Source organism: Anabas testudineus, chromosome 1 (assembly GCF_900324465.2).
Source record: "Anabas testudineus chromosome 1, fAnaTes1.2, whole genome shotgun sequence".
In the NCBI taxonomy this organism is placed as follows: Eukaryota; Metazoa; Chordata; class Actinopteri; order Anabantiformes; family Anabantidae; genus Anabas; species Anabas testudineus.
In genome coordinates this window covers 12,911,099-12,929,796 of record NC_046610.1, presented here as the reverse complement: position 1 = coordinate 12,929,796, position 18,698 = coordinate 12,911,099, and the positions used below count along the sequence as shown (strand labels likewise).

General features: G+C 39.5%; 1 protein-coding gene across 2 annotated transcripts in view; it reads left to right on the top strand.

Moving 5' to 3' along the window:
• The window catches only part of klhl5 (kelch-like family member 5), a 41,166-nt gene extending 25,019 nt beyond the window's left edge, over positions 1-16,147 (top strand). For both annotated transcript variants that reach the window (XM_026360774.1, XM_026360772.1), the window contains exons 3-13: positions 2,990-3,126; positions 3,560-3,756; positions 5,139-5,351; positions 8,486-8,672; positions 9,132-9,356; positions 9,926-10,001; positions 10,337-10,423; positions 11,064-11,138; positions 11,450-11,587; positions 11,771-11,942; positions 13,726-16,147. In XM_026360774.1, the coding sequence (XP_026216559.1) occupies positions 2,990-3,126; positions 3,560-3,756; positions 5,139-5,351; positions 8,486-8,672; positions 9,132-9,356; positions 9,926-10,001; positions 10,337-10,423; positions 11,064-11,138; positions 11,450-11,587; positions 11,771-11,942; positions 13,726-13,782 (1,564 nt within the window). In that variant the 3' untranslated portion in view covers positions 13,783-16,147. The remainder of the gene's footprint in view (positions 1-2,989; positions 3,127-3,559; positions 3,757-5,138; positions 5,352-8,485; positions 8,673-9,131; positions 9,357-9,925; positions 10,002-10,336; positions 10,424-11,063; positions 11,139-11,449; positions 11,588-11,770; positions 11,943-13,725) is intronic.
• Positions 16,148-18,698: the final 2,551 nt, after the last annotated feature.

The following is an 18,698-nucleotide window of genomic DNA, read 5'->3' as shown; positions in this document are numbered from 1 at the left end:
CATTCAGTGCACAAACACATGTTTAATACTGTTGATGGCGAAGAAAGCACACACAATAGGTGAAGCGGAAGATTAGCATTTAAAAACTTTCTTAATGAGATAGACATGGAATGACAGATCATCGGTTTATGTATCATGAGCATTAGACCAGGAATGGTCTGGATCTGCTGCATATGTCACTGTCATTTTACATCCCTCCAACAGTCACTACCTCGTTTACAAAGGCATTTCCAATAGCCAGAAATGAAAGGAGTCTTGTGGTGGAGAAACAATTACTGACTATTGGGACAGTAACATAATACCTCTTCATCTTCATTACTCTGTTACTTCATATATCCATGAAATGGTTTCAACTGTAAATGTTACATTGACTTTACATTAAGCATTTCTCTTTCTTTATCTCTCCTTTTGTGAGCACAGCTGCTGTGATTGACACATGCAAATTGATTTAATCCTCTCTCTGACTGCACAGATTGGCATGTGCTTTACAGAGCATGTCAGGACTTGATGTAGCTGAGGTTGTGTTTTTCTGTTGTGTGGACACTTCGTGGAAATCTTCTCTAAAAACTACTGTAGTCTGAATAAAAATATTTTAATCAGAACGTATGTGCAGATTTAGACACTACAAGCTTCTCAGTGCTCACCGTAAAACCTGAACACGCCACAAATATTTGGTGAGATAATTCCAGTCTAATAGGCCTCTTATAGAAGTGTGATAGCTTCCAGCACACATATAGCAGGAATGAGCATCATGGTGAAGTAGGAGACAAAATCCAAAACCAAAATGACAAAAAAAGGATAACAGTTCTCTTTCCGATTTCCATTTTTGTGCTCAAATCCAAAATGGGGAAGGAAAAAAATCCATTTTACTTTTTTCATTGGGAATTAGTGGCATGTCATGCCATAAACTGACTGACTGCCAAAAACGGACTGGAGCACACACAGCCTGTTAAAAATGGCATTTCCCAATTTATCTATGACTACATCTGCTTATTTCAGTCTCCAGCCATCATAAACTGATAATAACGATAGTATGTCTTTGTAAAATGTGAAGGTTTGAGGGAATTTAACTAAATAGCTATTAACAGTCAGAGGAAGTCGTTGTCGTGTAAAATGCTTTAAAGCAGTTACTGTTTTAACTGTGATGTATTTAAACCATGACATGTCATGAAGCAAGGACTCATGCTGTTTAAAGGCCACACATTATTGTATCTTGTATGTTTGTGAAGGTTCCCTTTATCTAAATGTGTTCATATGCCTGATATTGTGCTTAAGTCTGCTTGAAAGGTCTTTTCTGTCTCCGTTAGTGTGTGTACTTTATGATGGTTTGATACCAACATAATCAGCTGTAGTTGTAGATAAACTGGAAGAACAAACAAAGACATACCAAACAAACGGAAATCAACCCATGATCCGTTTTTTCATTTTGATTTTGTAAACGAATATTGAATGTTTTATTGAATATTTCGTTTTTGGATTTTTCATTTTAAATTTAAAAACAAATGAACGAATGATACACGGATTAAAAAAGCTTTACTTGGTCAGCCTTTTCTCTGGCATCCAATTTGGATGTTATCAAGCCATACAGTGGCCCGTTATTTGTTATATTAGGCCAAATGTATGCAGCTCATAACCTAATTTTTTCACATCTCTGCTTTATAAGACATGACTTGCATCCCGAGCTCCTGTCAGAAGCTCCTCACCATGGTGCATGAGCTAAAGATGCAATAAGACATTCAAAACACGCAAAGACTGAAAATGAATAATTATCAATTGTAGTAAAGGAATCGTTGATTTGTCATTATTCTAATAAAAATAAATATTCCTCTACATTCAACAATAAATGACACTTTTAATGGCTACTGAGGTCTCAAAGTTATTCAACCCATCATGACAGGCGGCTTCAGTACTCAGTGGATCACCCTTTTTCTGTAATGACTTGCTGCAAATGTGTTGCAAAGCCAGACACCAACTTCTGGGACCGTTCCTGAGGAATTTTAGCCCATTCGTTGTGGGCACCGGACTCCAGTTCATTAATATGGTGGTTTATTTGGTTTACGTCCCACCAGAGACTTCCTGTGGGGTTTAATTCAGTTGGCTGTGACGGCCACTGTTGAATCCTTAAGGACGCCATGTGCACTTGAAATAATACCGGATATTGAGTGCAACTGTTGTAAAATTGTCGTTGTGGCTTTTACATAAATATGACCAGGGCACTTATTCAGAATAGATACAAAAGACTGATATGTTGGATTACTTTTACATAAAAGGAAGTGATTTCTAAAGGACTTAAATCTAAATTTGTCTATGAAACTCAGTGGTACAAGAGAATACTATGACCTATGATTAGTCTGATTTGTCTGCTGTGGGTATTTATTTAGCAACAGCGAATTACTTTATTTTCACACTTCTAGTGGTGACTTTGCATAATAATATTAATAGAATAATACAGAACTGTAATAATAATAATAATAATACTGAATGTTTAGCTGCAATTTTTATATATATCATATCATAGTGCAGTTCTTGAGATCTTGTGTTTCCTGCCCCTGTCTTCTCCTTTACCTTGCCTTTGCCTCATGTTTTGTTTTTTTGGACCTGGTTTGATTTTGAACCTTGTGTCTCAGTCATTGTGAGTGTTTTTGCCTGTTTTAAGCAGTGTTTTCTGTTGTCACTTTGTATTCCTCATTGTTTCTGCTGTTTTTCCATTAAACCTTGTTCTGTCTGGCATTTTAAACGCGTCCTAAAAAGCTGAGATACTTGCACATACTTGAATAGTAACTTAACGTGACTTGCATGTACATCTATTGTCATATGCGCAGGATGATAATGGTGTGTACTTATCATTTCCAAGCTACCCTTTCCATTTCTGTTCAGCGTCTTTACCTTGTCAGTTCAGACTCGCCCTGTCATCAAGGTCAAAGTACCCTGTTCCTCTTACAATGGTCCATCCTCACTGATGGCTGCCTTTCACTCTCTCCGCTCACAGACTGGTCCTCTCATCCGTGTCGGATTACTTTGCAGCCATGTTCACCAGTGATGTGCGGGAGGCCAAGCAGGATGAGGTGAAGATGGAAGGAGTAGACCCTGATGCTTTGTGGGTCCTGGTGCAGTATGCATACACAGGTACAAATGTACTCTCTTCTCTAGAACACATCATACACTGTTTGCACATTTTTATATCAGCTAAGATTATGGTAATGGCAAAAACAGAGTTTGCTTTAGGGTTAATAGTAGACAACCTCTCCATTAACTCTAGCCAGACATGCACTTAAACCTAAACCACTCCAGCTACTGTACTTTATTGTTTTGAGACCATGTAATATCTGTAGTCTGCCCTTTATTTAAAGTTAACAGGTTTTGATGTTAGCTAAAAACATATTATGTTTTTCCATCATTACTAAATCATTTTGGTCTCAGCTGAAAAGTTAATGGACCAGTTGAGGCATGTTGCTCTTGATCTTAAAAGCTAAAAGTAATAAATCTTTAACGTGTTTTAATCCACAGTTCTTACTTTGTTACCCTTCTTTGATCTTCCATGCTCACTTTCTGTGTTTAGGCCGTCTCGAGCTGAGGGAGGACACTATTGAGTCTCTGCTGTCAGCCTCTTGTCTCCTGCAGTTGTCCTCTGTGGTTCAGGCCTGCTGCTCTTTCCTCATGAAGCAGCTCCACCCCACCAACTGTCTGGGCATTCGCTCTTATGCCGACGCTCAGGGCTGTCATGACCTGCAGAGGGCTGCTCATGCCTACACCATGGTGGGTATACCTCCAGCGATTGTAGAGCCACTACAAGGAAAATGAATAAAACTACCTTAAATAAAATGATGTAGCTTAATTTAGGTTTTAAAAGCTACATTTAATAATCTCTCCCTTTCACAAGTACCCTTCTCCACCTCTGCTTCTTTCCTCAGTTAGACTTTGATCATTTTTCAGCCTTGATGTTATTCTTGGTAACAAATTGGTTCCTCATTCACAATGCACCACACACCGTTATCGTCACAATGGCTGTTTTCAGCGCAGGGTTGCTATGGTGACTGTGAAATGGCTCCTTTGTGGACTTGATTATTCTTTTTCTTTTCCTGTTCTTTCCTGTCTTTACGTGCCTTTTCCTTCACCCAGCCTCTCTGTGTGTGTCTGTCCCTGTCAGTGTCACTGTTCCCCTTATTCGTCCTCTCTAAGTGGATTATTATTAAACTTTAATCTGGGATAATTATGCCACAGAGACAGCTTTATATGGGTGCTCCTGCCTGCCTGTGTCTGTAATTCACTTACATCCACATATTTACACACACATACACAAGTCACAGGTTTATTACTGTATGTGTAAGAGCTAAGAGCAAGTGCGTATACAGAAGTTTATTGTTTTGTTTTAATTGTTTTGTTTTTACATGTTCATGTTTTCCTTCCCACACATAGTAGTAGATACTCACACAAATAAAAAATGTGTCATTTTGTGTGTGGTACTGTCAGCTATGGCAGACAGTACCACACATCACAGTACACTGACAAACGTTATGTTCTTTGTCATCACCTTCCTTTTTCTCACAGTTGCAACTGCACACAATAACAAAGCATGTGGACTAACACACTGAGGAAGTGTTCAAGTAACAAGTAGCTAGTTTGCATTTCTATCTGAATTCACTCACTCCATCCCTTGAGTTGAAATGATTAGTTAATTTATCAATTGCCTGTCAGAAAATTAAATAGCAACACATAAGGCTGATAATTTTTTCTTAAATGTCTCTGAGTTTTCTGAAGGTGCAGTGAAAATGTGTCATTAAAATAATCACTGGACTCAGCTCTGTTCTTTACTTCTCAGACAGCCCTCTCCCCATCTTACATCATTCCAACCTTTTTTCATCCAGACACTTTTATTTCTTCAGCTTTTCTCATCTGATTCTGACCTTTCTCATGCTTCTGTTTTTCCTGCCTCCTTCCAACCTTTGATCTCTTTCCTCTCTCCACTCAAATCCTCCTGTTGTTCCTTTCCAGTCCCTTCTTTCCTCCACAAATCATCATTCATCCATCCTTTCTGTTTTGAAACAATTATATTGTTTTCTGTCTCTACTCTCTGTTTTACTAAAAGTTCACTTTCATCATCACCGTCTCTCCATCCTTTTCCTGTCTTTATCCTCTAGGAACACTTTTTAGATGTGGTTGGAGGTCAGGAGTTCCTGGTACTCCCGGTGGAGGAGATGGAGAGGCTGCTCACCTCTGACGACGTCAACGTGCCCGAAGAGGAAACAGTGGTAACTTCTTTGCTAACCTGGGTTCGCCATGATGCTGCTGCTCGACAACACCACCTGCCCTCGTTGTTGGCTCACATCCGACTGCCGCTGCTGCAGCCACAGGTGAGAGCTGCAAGGAAGTCTTGTTACATACTGTAAACATATTGTACTGTAAATGCCTAATTAAGAAATGAGGAATACATTCATCCAGAGTTATCTCTTCTGATAACAATTCCATTTTCCAACTCATGACAAAATTAAAATATGTATTCTTCATAGTGTGAAACCCAGTAGAAACATTTTTATGCACATAAGGAGGATAGGATAGAATCAGAAACACATGTTGTGTTGTGGTTGGTCATGTCATATCACATCATGTAGAATTTGTAATAAGTAAATTAATAAAAAAAACTATTAACATGCAAACAATCTGAAATGTTACACAGTCTAAAAAGATTTTCCCTCTCTCACTTTATTAAAGCAGTTGAATTTAATAATAATAAATCTGTATATTGCAGAAATAAACAGTGAAAAGATTAAGTACTGTTACTAACAAGTAGATTAATGTATTTATTGTGAGGGAGTTATTCGTTTTTCTTGAATGTGTGTGTCTCTCTCTCATCAGAGTGATTTCTACTTCAACATCTGTCATACTTAAGAGAATTTGTATGAGTCTTCCTGTCTTGTGATCATTTGCTGGTTATTTTCCACAGCCTCATACTCTCGCTCCTCTCTGCCTCTCTACGTCTTCCTGGCTCCAATCAGTCTCTCATTCTGTCTCACTTTCCTCTTTAGGCAATTAGGCAGACTATAGCCATTACGCTAACTGTAGATCACAACCATTACCGCTGTCATGCCTGTACTTATCTTTGTTGTGTTTATTTCTCTGTGTATATATTTGAGCAAGTGTGTGTACATACAGCATCTCCACTCTCCTTTGCCTGCTCTCTCCTTCCCTGCAGGTGTAGCAGAGTATCTGTCTGGTGAGACGTTTATAGGCTAGGCAGAACCCTCAGTTAGTGCCTAGGGCTTTGAATGTGCATACACTCAAACACACATGTGGTTTAAACCTTAATTAAGTGTTATATCTCCCTTAACTACAGCTAAATTATCACTTCTCCTCATCTCCCTCCTCAGTAATTTGCTTCACTATATCTAAAGAAACTGTAGCGATAAAATGCCTCTTGTGGCCCTCCTCTCTTCTTTCTATCTTCTCTCTGCCTCAATACATCTCCCGTTTTTTTCAGTTGTGTTGTATACAGTATGCACACCTCAGATAAATGACTTTGCCCTGGTCAGCTGAAATCGCAAGGAGCTGCAACATGTAATCAGATAGAAGATGGATGGCATAGAGGTAAAGCAGTGGAACAGCGACACGAGAGAGAGAGAGAGAGAAGAGCCACAGCTGACGGCTGATTCAACCTTTAACTCAGTATCAGCCCCTGCATCACTGTGCTTAATTCACAGATGAATCAACAGTCAACAACCTCATGAGCTATAAAATGCCAGTAAAACAAGGAATAACGTTTGCAGTCAACCGCTCAATATTCATCAACCAATTAGTCAGCTCTTTACCGAGGCCACAATTTGATTACTCATCATGAGGATGTCGATGCACCAGATTAATTCCTTTAATCCCTGCTCCTCATTACCACTGTCACACATACAGAGGCACAGACGCACACACTTTGTCTAATCTCATTAGAAGAACATCTGTGGCCGCAAATGACACAGTGTGCACCAAGAAGATGTACCAGTTCATAACAACACAGTTAAGCTAGACATATTCTTCTCCAATCCAATTTTTATTTTTTTGTTAGTTGTTCCAAATGTGCGCATTTAAAGGCAAAAGAGAAGACTAGCTTTTATTGAAAGTGAGGAGCTTCTGCAATGTCACAACATTTATTCTCCTCGAGAGCTGCATTAATTTTTCGCCAAGGTCTTGTAGGTCTTGTTGATGATAGGAGAGGTCACACAAGGTCTTCTCCAGCACATCCCAAAAATTCTCAATAGGGTTGAGAATTTTTGGGATGTTATTTGTCCTTCTTTGGACACATAACGTTGCTAAACCTAGACCTGACCAACTGCAGCAACCCCAGATCATAGCACTGCCCCCACAGGCTTGTACGGTAGGCACTAGTCATGATGGGTGCATCACTTCACCTGCCTTTCTTTTTACCCTGATGCGCCCATCACTCTTGAACAGGGTAAATCTGGACCATCAGACCACATGACCTTCTTCCATTGCAGAGTCCAATCTTTATGTTCCCTAGCAAATTGAAGCATTTTGTGTTTTTTTTTTTTTTTCAAGGCTACACAGCTGTTTAGTCCCAATCTCTTGAGTTCCCTTTACAGTGTGCATGTGGAAATGCTCTTACTTTCACTATTAAACATAGTTGTGAGTTCAACTGTTAGGAACAGTTACTTGCTCTATGTAGTGAAATCTTAGCAGCCATTTCTGACTTCAGACCCAAAACTCTTACAGGCAACAAAACACAGTGTGAGAAATGACTTTTAGAAGAAAGCCAGGGTCCTCCAGAACCTCTGCTACTTTTTATTTTTTAACACACACCTATCTAAATGCAAATCATGTAATTCTTGCATTGAGGGAAAGCTTCTCAGCACCCTACCTCTCTCACAGATGCTGCTTTCTTCTGGATGCAGAATGGTGAATTAAAGCATACTGCAGCCCCTGGATGTATGTGTGTGTGTGTGTGTGTGTGTGTGTGTGTGCGCGTGTGTGTGTGTGTGTGTGTGTGTGTGTGTGTGTGTGTGTGTGTGTGTGTGTGTGTGTGTGTGTGTGTGTGTGTGTGCGCGTGTGTGTGTGTGTGTGTGTGTGTGTGTGTGTGTGTCTTTGCATGTGCTCACAGATGAGGTTAGAGGGTATGGGCTACAAAGCTGATGAGATGTTGAGGACAGATTAGTCTTCTGGAGTGGCCGAAACTAGTGTGTGTGTGTGTGTGTGTGTGTGTGTGTGTGTGTGTGTGTGTGTGTGTGTGTGTGTGTGTGTGTGTGTGTGTGTGTGTGTGTGTGTGTGTGTGAGAAAGCACTAATGGCTTCTGGTCTGATCTGATCTAATCTCTCAGTCAATGAGAGAACAGCTTTCTTTCAACCCTCAGACCTACACAATCAGTGATAACATCGTAACCCACACTGGTCTGGACCTGCAGTGCGCACACACACACACACATATTTGTTTCAGCTGCTTGTTGATGTCCCCATGTGTTCATCCTTGTGTGTGTTTTTTTTTTTTATAGTTCTTGGCAGATCTTGAATCCAACCCCCTGCTCCGGGACAGTGTGGAGTGCCAGAGGCTGCTGATGGAGGGTATGAAGTATCATCTCTTACCCCAGCGTCGGCCCCTGCTTCAGAGCCCTCGCACACGTCCTCGCAAGGCCACTGTTGGCGTCATGTTTGCTGTGGGGGGCATGGATGCCACCAAAGGTAGAGCGTACTGAACATCATAACCAAAACTAGAATATACCTTTCACAAGACATTTACTCTTTGTGGTTTAATAAAACATGCAGTAATTATGACCTAGAATCTAATTATGGAAAAATGTATTTCATAATGATGAGACCTTTCTCTTGTAATCAAGGCAAGAAAGGTTTGTGAAGCACACTTATACGATAAGGCAATTTAAAGGGCTTATATAAGACATAAAGCCATTTAAGACCAGATGTAATATAAAGATTACACAATATAATACTCATAGGTTTTAAAACAGTGAATTAAAACAGAAAAATAACACAGATTAGTGCAGCAACTATGGAGTGCAAGATAATGAATAATTCATCGGATGTCATTAAAATCAGAGCTGACACATCTGTGCAAAAAAAGAAAAAGTGCAAATTCAAGAGCATCATAAATCCCCTTTTGTTTTATGTGTTTTTATATTTCAGGTGCAACTAGTATCGAGCAGTACTGTCTGCGTCGGGACACGTGGAAGCAGGTTGCCACCATGAGTGGACGGAGACTACAGTTTGGTGTAGCTGTCCTTGACGGTCGTCTTTATGTCGTGGGAGGCAGAGATGGACTTAAGACACTAAACACTGTGGAGTGTTACAACCCGCACAGTAAAACCTGGAGCGTCATGCCTCCCATGTCCACACACAGGCATGGATTAGGTGAGCACAAAGTGTGCAAACTGATTGCAACTTCTAATCTAATCAAATTTTAATTCAGTTAGTCTTAAGCATTGATACTGGCTATTAAAAAGGCAGCTATTTGTAACGGGATTGTTTAACATATTTGAATATATTGATTTACAGTTTTAGATTTAAGAGCTTGAGCTTTTTTGTAATATGTCATTATTCGTTGCTGGGCAATTGTCTTTTCACAGTGAGGTCAGTTTCAGCAACAGAACATCCCTTCACAAGCAGATAGTAAGTGACTCAGTGTCATGTTCAAGGTCACTTCAGCAGAGGCCTGTGTATCTTGGTTAAAGAACAGCTTCAACACTCACTGTGCAAGGCTACGATTTCAATGGCAACATTTGATTGAGGGAAGAGGGTTAGGGATTCATACACACATCTGGCAGCACAGATGTTGTGGCAAATAAATCCCTAGGGTATGAAGGTGTCAACATGCTGCTAACTCTGCACGCTTAATGCCCTGTTTTAGGAGCCTGTCCTAGCTGATATTGTGTTAGCAGGTTGCCATGATTTAACCATGCACATGTGGATGTGTTTTGCAGGTGTTGCTGTCCTAGAGGGGCCCATGTACGCAGTAGGAGGACATGACGGCTGGAGCTACCTCAGCACTGTGGAGAGGTGAAAAGATACTTCACACAGCTGATATTAACCCAAAGTACAGAACAAATGGGATCCGATAAATTCATTGGTTTATATATATGTCAGAACGTAGTGAAAATGCTTTAAAAGAATCGAAGATGACATCTGGCATCTCATATGTTCAGTTTACAATTGCAGAACTGCAAATACTGTATTAGCATTTGAAAAGCTGCAACCAGATTTTCTTTTTCTCTGAAAACTAATTCAAATATTTGATTTTCAAAATAGTAACTTATTCTGTTGATGCACTCATTTTTAAATAGAATTATTGCACGAATACACCATTGATAGATTGCTTACACCCTTTCTTGTAGGTGGGACCCCCAAGCCCGCCAGTGGAGCTTTGTTGCAAGTATGGCTACACCCAGAAGCACCGTGGGTGTAGCTGTGCTCAACGGCAAGTAAGTGAGCACACAAATTCACATAGCTTAGTCGACACTACTTTTCAAGATGAAGATTAATTATTAGTAGCCTATGTTATCAGTTTCACTGAACAGAGTAGTACGATTTTTTTGTTATTGTTCAAGTCCTATGCTTTTTTTTTTATGAATTACAGTATGTTACTGTACTTTAATCAAAGATTAATGGAAACTATTTCACAACACAAACATACATATGCACATATATGTGCATTTTAATACTGTTACAGGATAAATCCAAGGCTTGGATCTCATCACTATCTCTATGTTATTAAAATTACAGTATTGCACCATTGTTTTTATTATTCAGCACCTCCAAGAGAAGCTACAGAGGAAGACTTTATAGATGCTAATTAATACAGAAAGAACTGATTTGCGCTAACCATGCCTGGCAGTAGTGTGTGTGTGTGTGTGTGTGTGTGTGTGTGTACGTGTGTGTGTGTGTGTACGAACACACTCTCATGTGTTGTGTATTCTCTGAGCTCTTTGCCTGATGGAGCTCATTACTTGCTTGTTGTTTGCAGAATAATTTTGCTCTCTTCACTTTGTCCCCTAGAAAACATTCATTTTACTGAACCTGTTTCAGTGTCACTTACTGACCAGAGTCCTGTGTGTTCCCCAGGTTGTATGCAGTAGGAGGTCGTGACGGCTCATCCTGCCTGCGTTCAGTGGAGTGTTTTGACCCCCACACAAACAGGTCAGTGACTTCATTTGACCAGAATTAAATGCGGTCTAATGCTTTATTTCCTGTATGTTGTCCTTTGTTGTGAAGCACCACTGTGCATTAAAGCTATTTACTCACAGATCAAAGGAGGCAGCAGCTAACCCCCTCAGGATGTTAGAATAGACACATTCAAACATCTGTTTGTCACGTACATTCACTATGGTCTGAGAGAAGCTTGTTATTGGTGCTTGCCAAATAAGCAAAAACAGCTAATTTAGGTAGATTTTTAGAAGGCATCCTCAGAGACAGTGTGAGGTTTCCTTCTGATGGTTTCATACCTCCAGGTGGAGCGGTTGTGCTCCAATGGCTAAAAGACGTGGAGGCGTGGGTGTGGCCACATGGCATGGATTCTTGTATGCCATCGGAGGACATGATGCTCCGGCCTCATCCCTGGCATCTCGTTTAAGTGACTGTGTGGAGAGGTGAGTCTACATTCCTGCTGTTTTCAGCTACATTAATCTTAGTGGCTCCCCTAGGTGTGAAATTGGTATAAATCTAATCTCACTCTCAGACTGGAAGCAAATCAATTTGTTTCCATAAAACAATAAACCTGATCAATTTTAATTATTGTCTGTAAACCCATGTAAATGTCTTTGTTTGTACAGGTATGACCCTCAGACAGATGTGTGGACGGCAGTAGCCCCCATGAGCATCAGCAGAGATGCTGTTGGTGTGTGTCTCCTTGGTGACCGTCTCTATGCTGTGGGTGGTTATGATGGGCAGGTGTATCTCAATACTGTAGAAGCTTACGACCCTCAGACGAATGAGTGGACACAGGTACACACACATCAACGCAATGATACACACACAGTTATATAAAGAAGGAAAAACTGATGCACATAAACGCATACACAGCAGATTTATATGTATGAACTTGCTCTCATATACAGCACATATTGACTATAGCTCAGTTATACAAAAAATAATAATGACGTACAATAATAAAGCTGTTATATAAACACACAGCCACAGTTTGACCTTATTCCAGCTCCTCTCCCATGTATCTTGGCATGTTTTCATTGTTATGTAAAGGCGTGTTCCTCTCATGCTAATATCGTCCTTGTCGCTGCAGCAGCAGGAGGTCGAGGGGACTGTTTCCAAGTTGAACAAAATCATTCAGCTTGAGTCTATCACGCATCACTTTATAAAAACCCATCTCCTGTGTAGCCTCAGAGAGTTTCCAACCAAAGTCGCTGGAAATATGCCGTATTATAAACATACCCCATGCTGAGAACAAGAAGGGCGTAAGAGGGCGGATGCAGAAAACAGACTTGACTTGTGTTCAGACGTACACAAGGGGGATGAGGACAGACTGAGATGTGAGGGGACATGTTTTGGCATTAAATGTGTCATCTATTCATTGTCAGAAACTGAAGCAAACACACCAGTGGGTGGACTGCCCATCCTGTCTTAGTGCCATCACTTTTCCTGCTTTGTTTAGAACAAGTCGTTTTACTTGACAGACTTTACTTGAGCGATAATATGGGCGGTTTATGTTGGTTTAATATAAGTGACTGTTATTATGACACCCAGCAGTTTGTTGTCATTAAGATACAGTAGTTTATTATTACTGATACACTGATGTTATGAGACTTATCATTACGGCAGCGTGTGACTTTACATAAGCATACACACACATAACAGAGACACTTTACCCTAGATCTGCTGTGAACCTTTGAGGTGAGGTGGCGGTGTCAGGGTCGATGTCTGTTTTAGTCACGTTATCAACTGATTGGTATTAAGTGATCGCTCGGAGTGCTTGTGCTTATTTGTGTACATACTTGTGTGTATTTGGTAGCAGTTGTTGCCGATATGAGAGATCAGCAAAATGCTGCTGTACAAAAGATATGAGAGCTTCACTTTTGGCCAAAACAATTCAGGGTCTCTTCTATTAATCATGTTACGGTTGATGTCACAGCTGTAGTGACACGAGAATCACCTGGAGTTTGTGTGGCCGATGCAGTTGATTTGTAGCACATAACTAAGTATTAAGGTCACAAAATAAACGTGTAGGTGAAGGTTTCTATGTATTTAATCTTGTTTAATGTTATTTTTTGATGTAACTACCTTGATAAATTTACTTTGGCTTCTAGAAGTCGTCTAGCAGAAACATTTTTAGAAGGAAGAATCTATTACTTGCTCTGAAAATCCTCAGAATCCATCTACTTTATGCAGCCTGTGATAAGGGGTCGTTTAACCTCTACATTTGGTTACTAGTTATGTGACATCTCCTCAGTACAACTTTCTTTAAAATGCCTCCAGCCTGCATGGTGCAGGTCACATGATCTCAGCTTTTACAAATCACACACTGATGCTGCAGTCGGCACAGTTTCGTCACAGCTTCTGACTGTGTTGGTAATTAAGCCAAATTAATTTATCCAGCTGTTTTCACAGCACCAGTGTGCTCCTGTCACTTTCACCTCACACGTTTTCGTCAACCCCTTCAACACTCTCCTCACAGTATGTAATAAAACACCATAGACAATCTGTGATGTACAATGTGCTTGTTAATATCGAGCTGTGACTGAGGTTCTTTCTTGCTTGTTTTCTTTCTTTACAGGTAGCACCTCTGTGTCTGGGCAGAGCAGGAGCGTGTGTGGTGGACGTCAGACTGTGAAACCATAAACTTAAACATTTGATGTTTGGTCGACTGTACCTGATGTGATTTCCTCCTATTTGTCACCACTGACATTGTCATTTACACGAAGATATCCCAATCAGGAAAGAAGAGGCTGATTATTAAGTAACACTTTTCAGGTTTTACACTTACACTTACTTGCACAAAGTAGTGTTGTCCTCTCCCTAAAAACTGCCAGTCATTCATTTTTATGTTTAGGGTTAAGTCATGTGTGAGGTTTCTGATAAAGTTTTCATATCGTGCCACCAAAGTGAACTGCCACTGACACAGAGGAGCACTCAGTGTTTATCTGAGCATGACAGAACAGCTGTCTCTCAGCTTTTTTTTTTTCCCCTTGCCTATTATTTTGTTTCTGTAGACAAGGTGGGACATACATACACACACACACACACACACAGACCTACATGGCTGCTTTCAGCTTCTATTTCTGCTGACGGAAATGAAGGAGAGAGATAGAGAGAGATTGTCAAGAAGGTTGTGATGCCTCATCATTTTATGCTCTCGGTTTTCCTAACAATATCTGATAGTGTGTATTGATGCTATTTTAATTCATTCCCTATTATTTTTATGCTGCAGTTGGCAAATCCTCCCCTTCCTCTTTCTTTTCCTTTCTTGCCAGCTGACAGATAAAAGAAAGACTTTTGACATAATCAGCACAACCTTATGAACAGTTGTACTGTAACAAACTGTGAGCCTCTTTATTCTTTTCCTTCGAATACATATCAAAATGCTTTATGTAGTATTTCTGTGTATGCCTTCCATGTTGCGTCAGCTCACATCTGAAACGTATTGTGACATGCAATTTATTGTGGCATTGTCATGCGCTACCCACGAAAATTACTTTTTGCTTTTTATTTTGTTAACTGTGTAATTCTGTTATATATCTTTTAAATGGCTCCATTAAGAGCTGTTATTGGGTTTAGCCTGGTATAACCAGAGTAATAATAATAACACAGTGGCCATTTTGTTGATCCCTATAGGGAAACGCTGTGTTCAATTTCCTGCAGAGCACAGGGTCAGCTATTTACTGGCTTGTTTTTTTACAGGGGGTTGAGCTTTTCTGTCTGTCGCCTACCTTCTTTTTCTCCACTGCACAACTTTCTTCAGTGTGTGAGCGCGCGCGCGTGTGTGTACATGTGTTCAGAGTATGTTTTTATCTCAAATGAGAATCTTCCCCCTTTCCCCTCCCCACATCTTCAATTCCCTGCTGCTTTTCTCTTCATCCTCATTTTCCCATCTCATCACCACACACACGCACACAAACACACATGCCACCAGTGTATGTTGTTGAGCAGAATTGGATACCCAGACAAAATGAACAACAGATCATATAATGAGACCATGAATTTAATAATATTGATTCAGCTCGTGCTGACATTTTATTTGATGTCACATTCAAAGCGTTATTAGATTTGATGCTGCGGTAGACATAGTATGAGACATGAGCATAAAATGATTCCTATGAAACAACTAAGTAATCTTACATGGCAAGAAATATCAACAATATAAAGATTCTTACTGCAGGTTCAATACTGAGATGTGCCACAATCATTTTATGCTGTAGAAGACTTAATTGTGTCTTTTCCCTGTTCAGCTCAATATGCTCCTGTGTCTAGTGTACAAAAAGGAAACTCTTGACAGTGAGAGGCAAAGCAGGCATCCTGTCTAAACTGACAGATCTAGAGCTAATGTAGCCCCCAGGACGCACTTTACAAACACACGGACATATCTCACACACACACACACACACACACACACACACACGTGCAAAGACACACTTTCACCACACAGCTGAAAGCCAAGTTCCCCAGGAGTCAGTGAAGATTGAAAAGCCTCCCAAATTTGCCGGCATGACATCTAAAAAGCGAAGTCGGGCAGAGTAGCAATTCCCCACAGCGGAGCTGATGTTTATTCAGGCCTAATGCACCGCTGCATTATTCTATTTCCTCCCCTTCAAACCTGCACACTGTCAGCGTTTGATTTCAGTCAGAAGTTAAAATAAAGAAGACAGACATTCCAAATCAAGGTATATAAAGTATACAAGTGTATATTATGTACATGAATATATATATAAAATCTGTATGTGGTCTTATTTCATTGTGCTGTACATTTTACAGTGCCCACTAAATATCATGTGATATTGTGTTTCTTTTTATACCATGAATTCAGATGAAGAAGAGGTGAAATAAATGACAATGAAGAAATGATGCAGCTGTTTGTTTCCTCTTTTTGTACCAGAATATTTCACCTCCTCTTGTACTGTATAAATTATGTATGTAAAATATATGCTGCTGTAATATGATGTTATTGGTCTTTTATACATTAAAGTCGAGGTGTGATTTAACACTTTCTGTTTTTTTATTGTGTAAAATACTAACAACACAGTAACTGTTAAATCATCTTAATAGCACATATGTTTTTGGACGGGGCTTCCATTTGTCCCATTCGCTATATAAATGTCATTATTGTGTAAATGTGTATGTTTATGTGTTCTTCTTATTTCTAACAGCATTCCCTTCAAAGACCCTTATCAAGCCCCTGCAGTTTAAATGTTTCTGTAGGTTTTTCAGTAGCAGTATGGCTCTGAATTTATTTTCTGGGCCTCAAGGTTAATATGGAGCCTCATTACTCTTAAGTGCAAATGCTCTAACTTAAAAGCTGCAGTCTGAGCCAAAGGCTTCGCTGCAAGTGTGTGTGTGCGTGAGGGAAGAGGAATGCTCACAATTTAAAGATACTTTAACCCTGTGACAGCGGCCAGTAGACAGCTGATTCACTCTGTTATTTATTGCAGGAGAGGCTTTCAATCATAACTTGCTCCCACAAACACCTCCCGGTGGTGCTGAGAAATGACGACGGTGACCTTGTCTTGCCACCTTAACAGTTCCTGAATCCATTATGCCTGACAAGGAGTAGAGGGACACAAAAAGCGCTGGACTGTCTGATTCCACATGTTCCACATGACATCTAAATGTAGATGCAACCTGCAGCTGGACAGTTTTTCACAGCGTCTGCGTTTACCAGACAGGTTAAATACCTCGCTGAGAGTGAGTCATTACAAACGCTGTAGCCAATCACTCACCATTTAAATAATGGAAACCCAACATTTACCAAGATATCAAAACTGTCATGCATGTGTTTAAGAATATTTTGCATTTAGTCAGATAAAGCAAACTTAAGAAACAGAGTTTGATTGTGTTCTGTGTGATTGTGATGGCTGTATCTCAATTTTGAGAAAAAAAAATGCAGTGTGTTTACAGTTTGTTGAATTTAGGGGCTGTTCTGGAGCTTTTGCATATTTAGGTCTGTTTGTGTTGTGTCTCTATTCTGTTGGATTAAATATTAGTAATGGACTGATTTGTTAATTAAGTAAATAAGTTCTAGTATTGGGTTTCTAATTAATGTAGGATGAATTAATTAGAAAATATAAAAAAGTGTGTAACGCATTAATAGTCTCCTGCTTAATTAATGAAGTCTATTTATATCTTACTGATTTGCTGTGCTCTAAAAATGAGGCAGTCTTGAAGGAATAACCATCAATCCATATCTTCCACACCTTCCAGTGGGACCTTTCTGTAACAGCATAAGGCTCAGGACGCAGATATAAGCACTATAGAAGAACTATTAGAAGCTAATTTGAAACTTGAGGTTTGACCTCAACATAGTTTATTGGTGTTTGGGAAATGTGTGGTCAAACAATAAACTGCAGACTTTCCATTATACTGTATGATTGACTATTACAAAGTAATTGTTTAAGATTTATTTCCCCTCTTTGTAGTTAGAAATAAATGTACCATCACATTTTGCCTTTGCATTCAGCTGCTCTACTCACCTGGGGTTTGTTACCTCACCGGCATTCATTTTTCAAATGTTTTTTTTTTTTTTTTTGCTCTAATTTTACCATTTTGCTTGGAAATCATACCACTGCTCCCTTCAGTGCATCTTAATGAGGTCTGAGTCAGCAGGGTGTATTCTGCTTCAACATGCCGGAGCACAGTCAGGAATATATGTGTCACACAGCTGGCATTTAATCCCATCCCCCATGGATGTTCGGGAAAATAAGCTGTCATCCTTCAATCAGTCTATGAGAAAGTACAGAGGGAGTCGTGTGACAGAGGTCTTTCTGAGGCTTTCATCAATAATGAAATAACACAAGAGAAGAAGCTGACCTTGATTTCTTTCAGGTGAACAGAAGTAAAGTACAGTGATCGAGCTCAGTATTAAATTACAAACACTGAAGGTGTTTGTTTTCTTTAAAAGATCAGAATTTATTGCTTATTAGACGACAATATAAGATAAGATGGTACAGAACAGATGTTAGGAAAACTGTGACACTAGCAAGAGAAAGTTTTTAAACATTGTACAAGACTGCCGTCCACTGGATCTGCAGTGGAAGTACAATATTAAATGACAACTTACTGAGCTGTTTAGCCATGATAGTGACAAACAGATACATGACATGGGATACTGAGACATATACAATATATATTTATAATATATTGGAATAAATTTGCTGCCAGAAGAAACCTAAAAAAAACAGTAACACAAATGGTCTGTATTGATTCTTTTGAATTGAATCATAATCATATAAAATCTGACTGTTTGTATGATGTGAAAACTATCACAGACTTTTTATCTGATTTAGCCAGAAGACAGAGTTCATCACCACACTGCGAATCCGCTGCAAGTATAAATTAAACTTGTGTCTATAATAAGCAGTAAGAAGCTGCATCTGCTGCTTGTTCTACACTTCACTGACTTCCATTGGTCCAATCTCTTTAATTATTATCTTATTTACATTTAAGGAATATCTGACCTAAAAGCACTTTTCTTATTTTCAATTTTATTTTCCACAAATCAATTATTATTTGTGTTCCTTATTCATGTCTTAAGGCTGA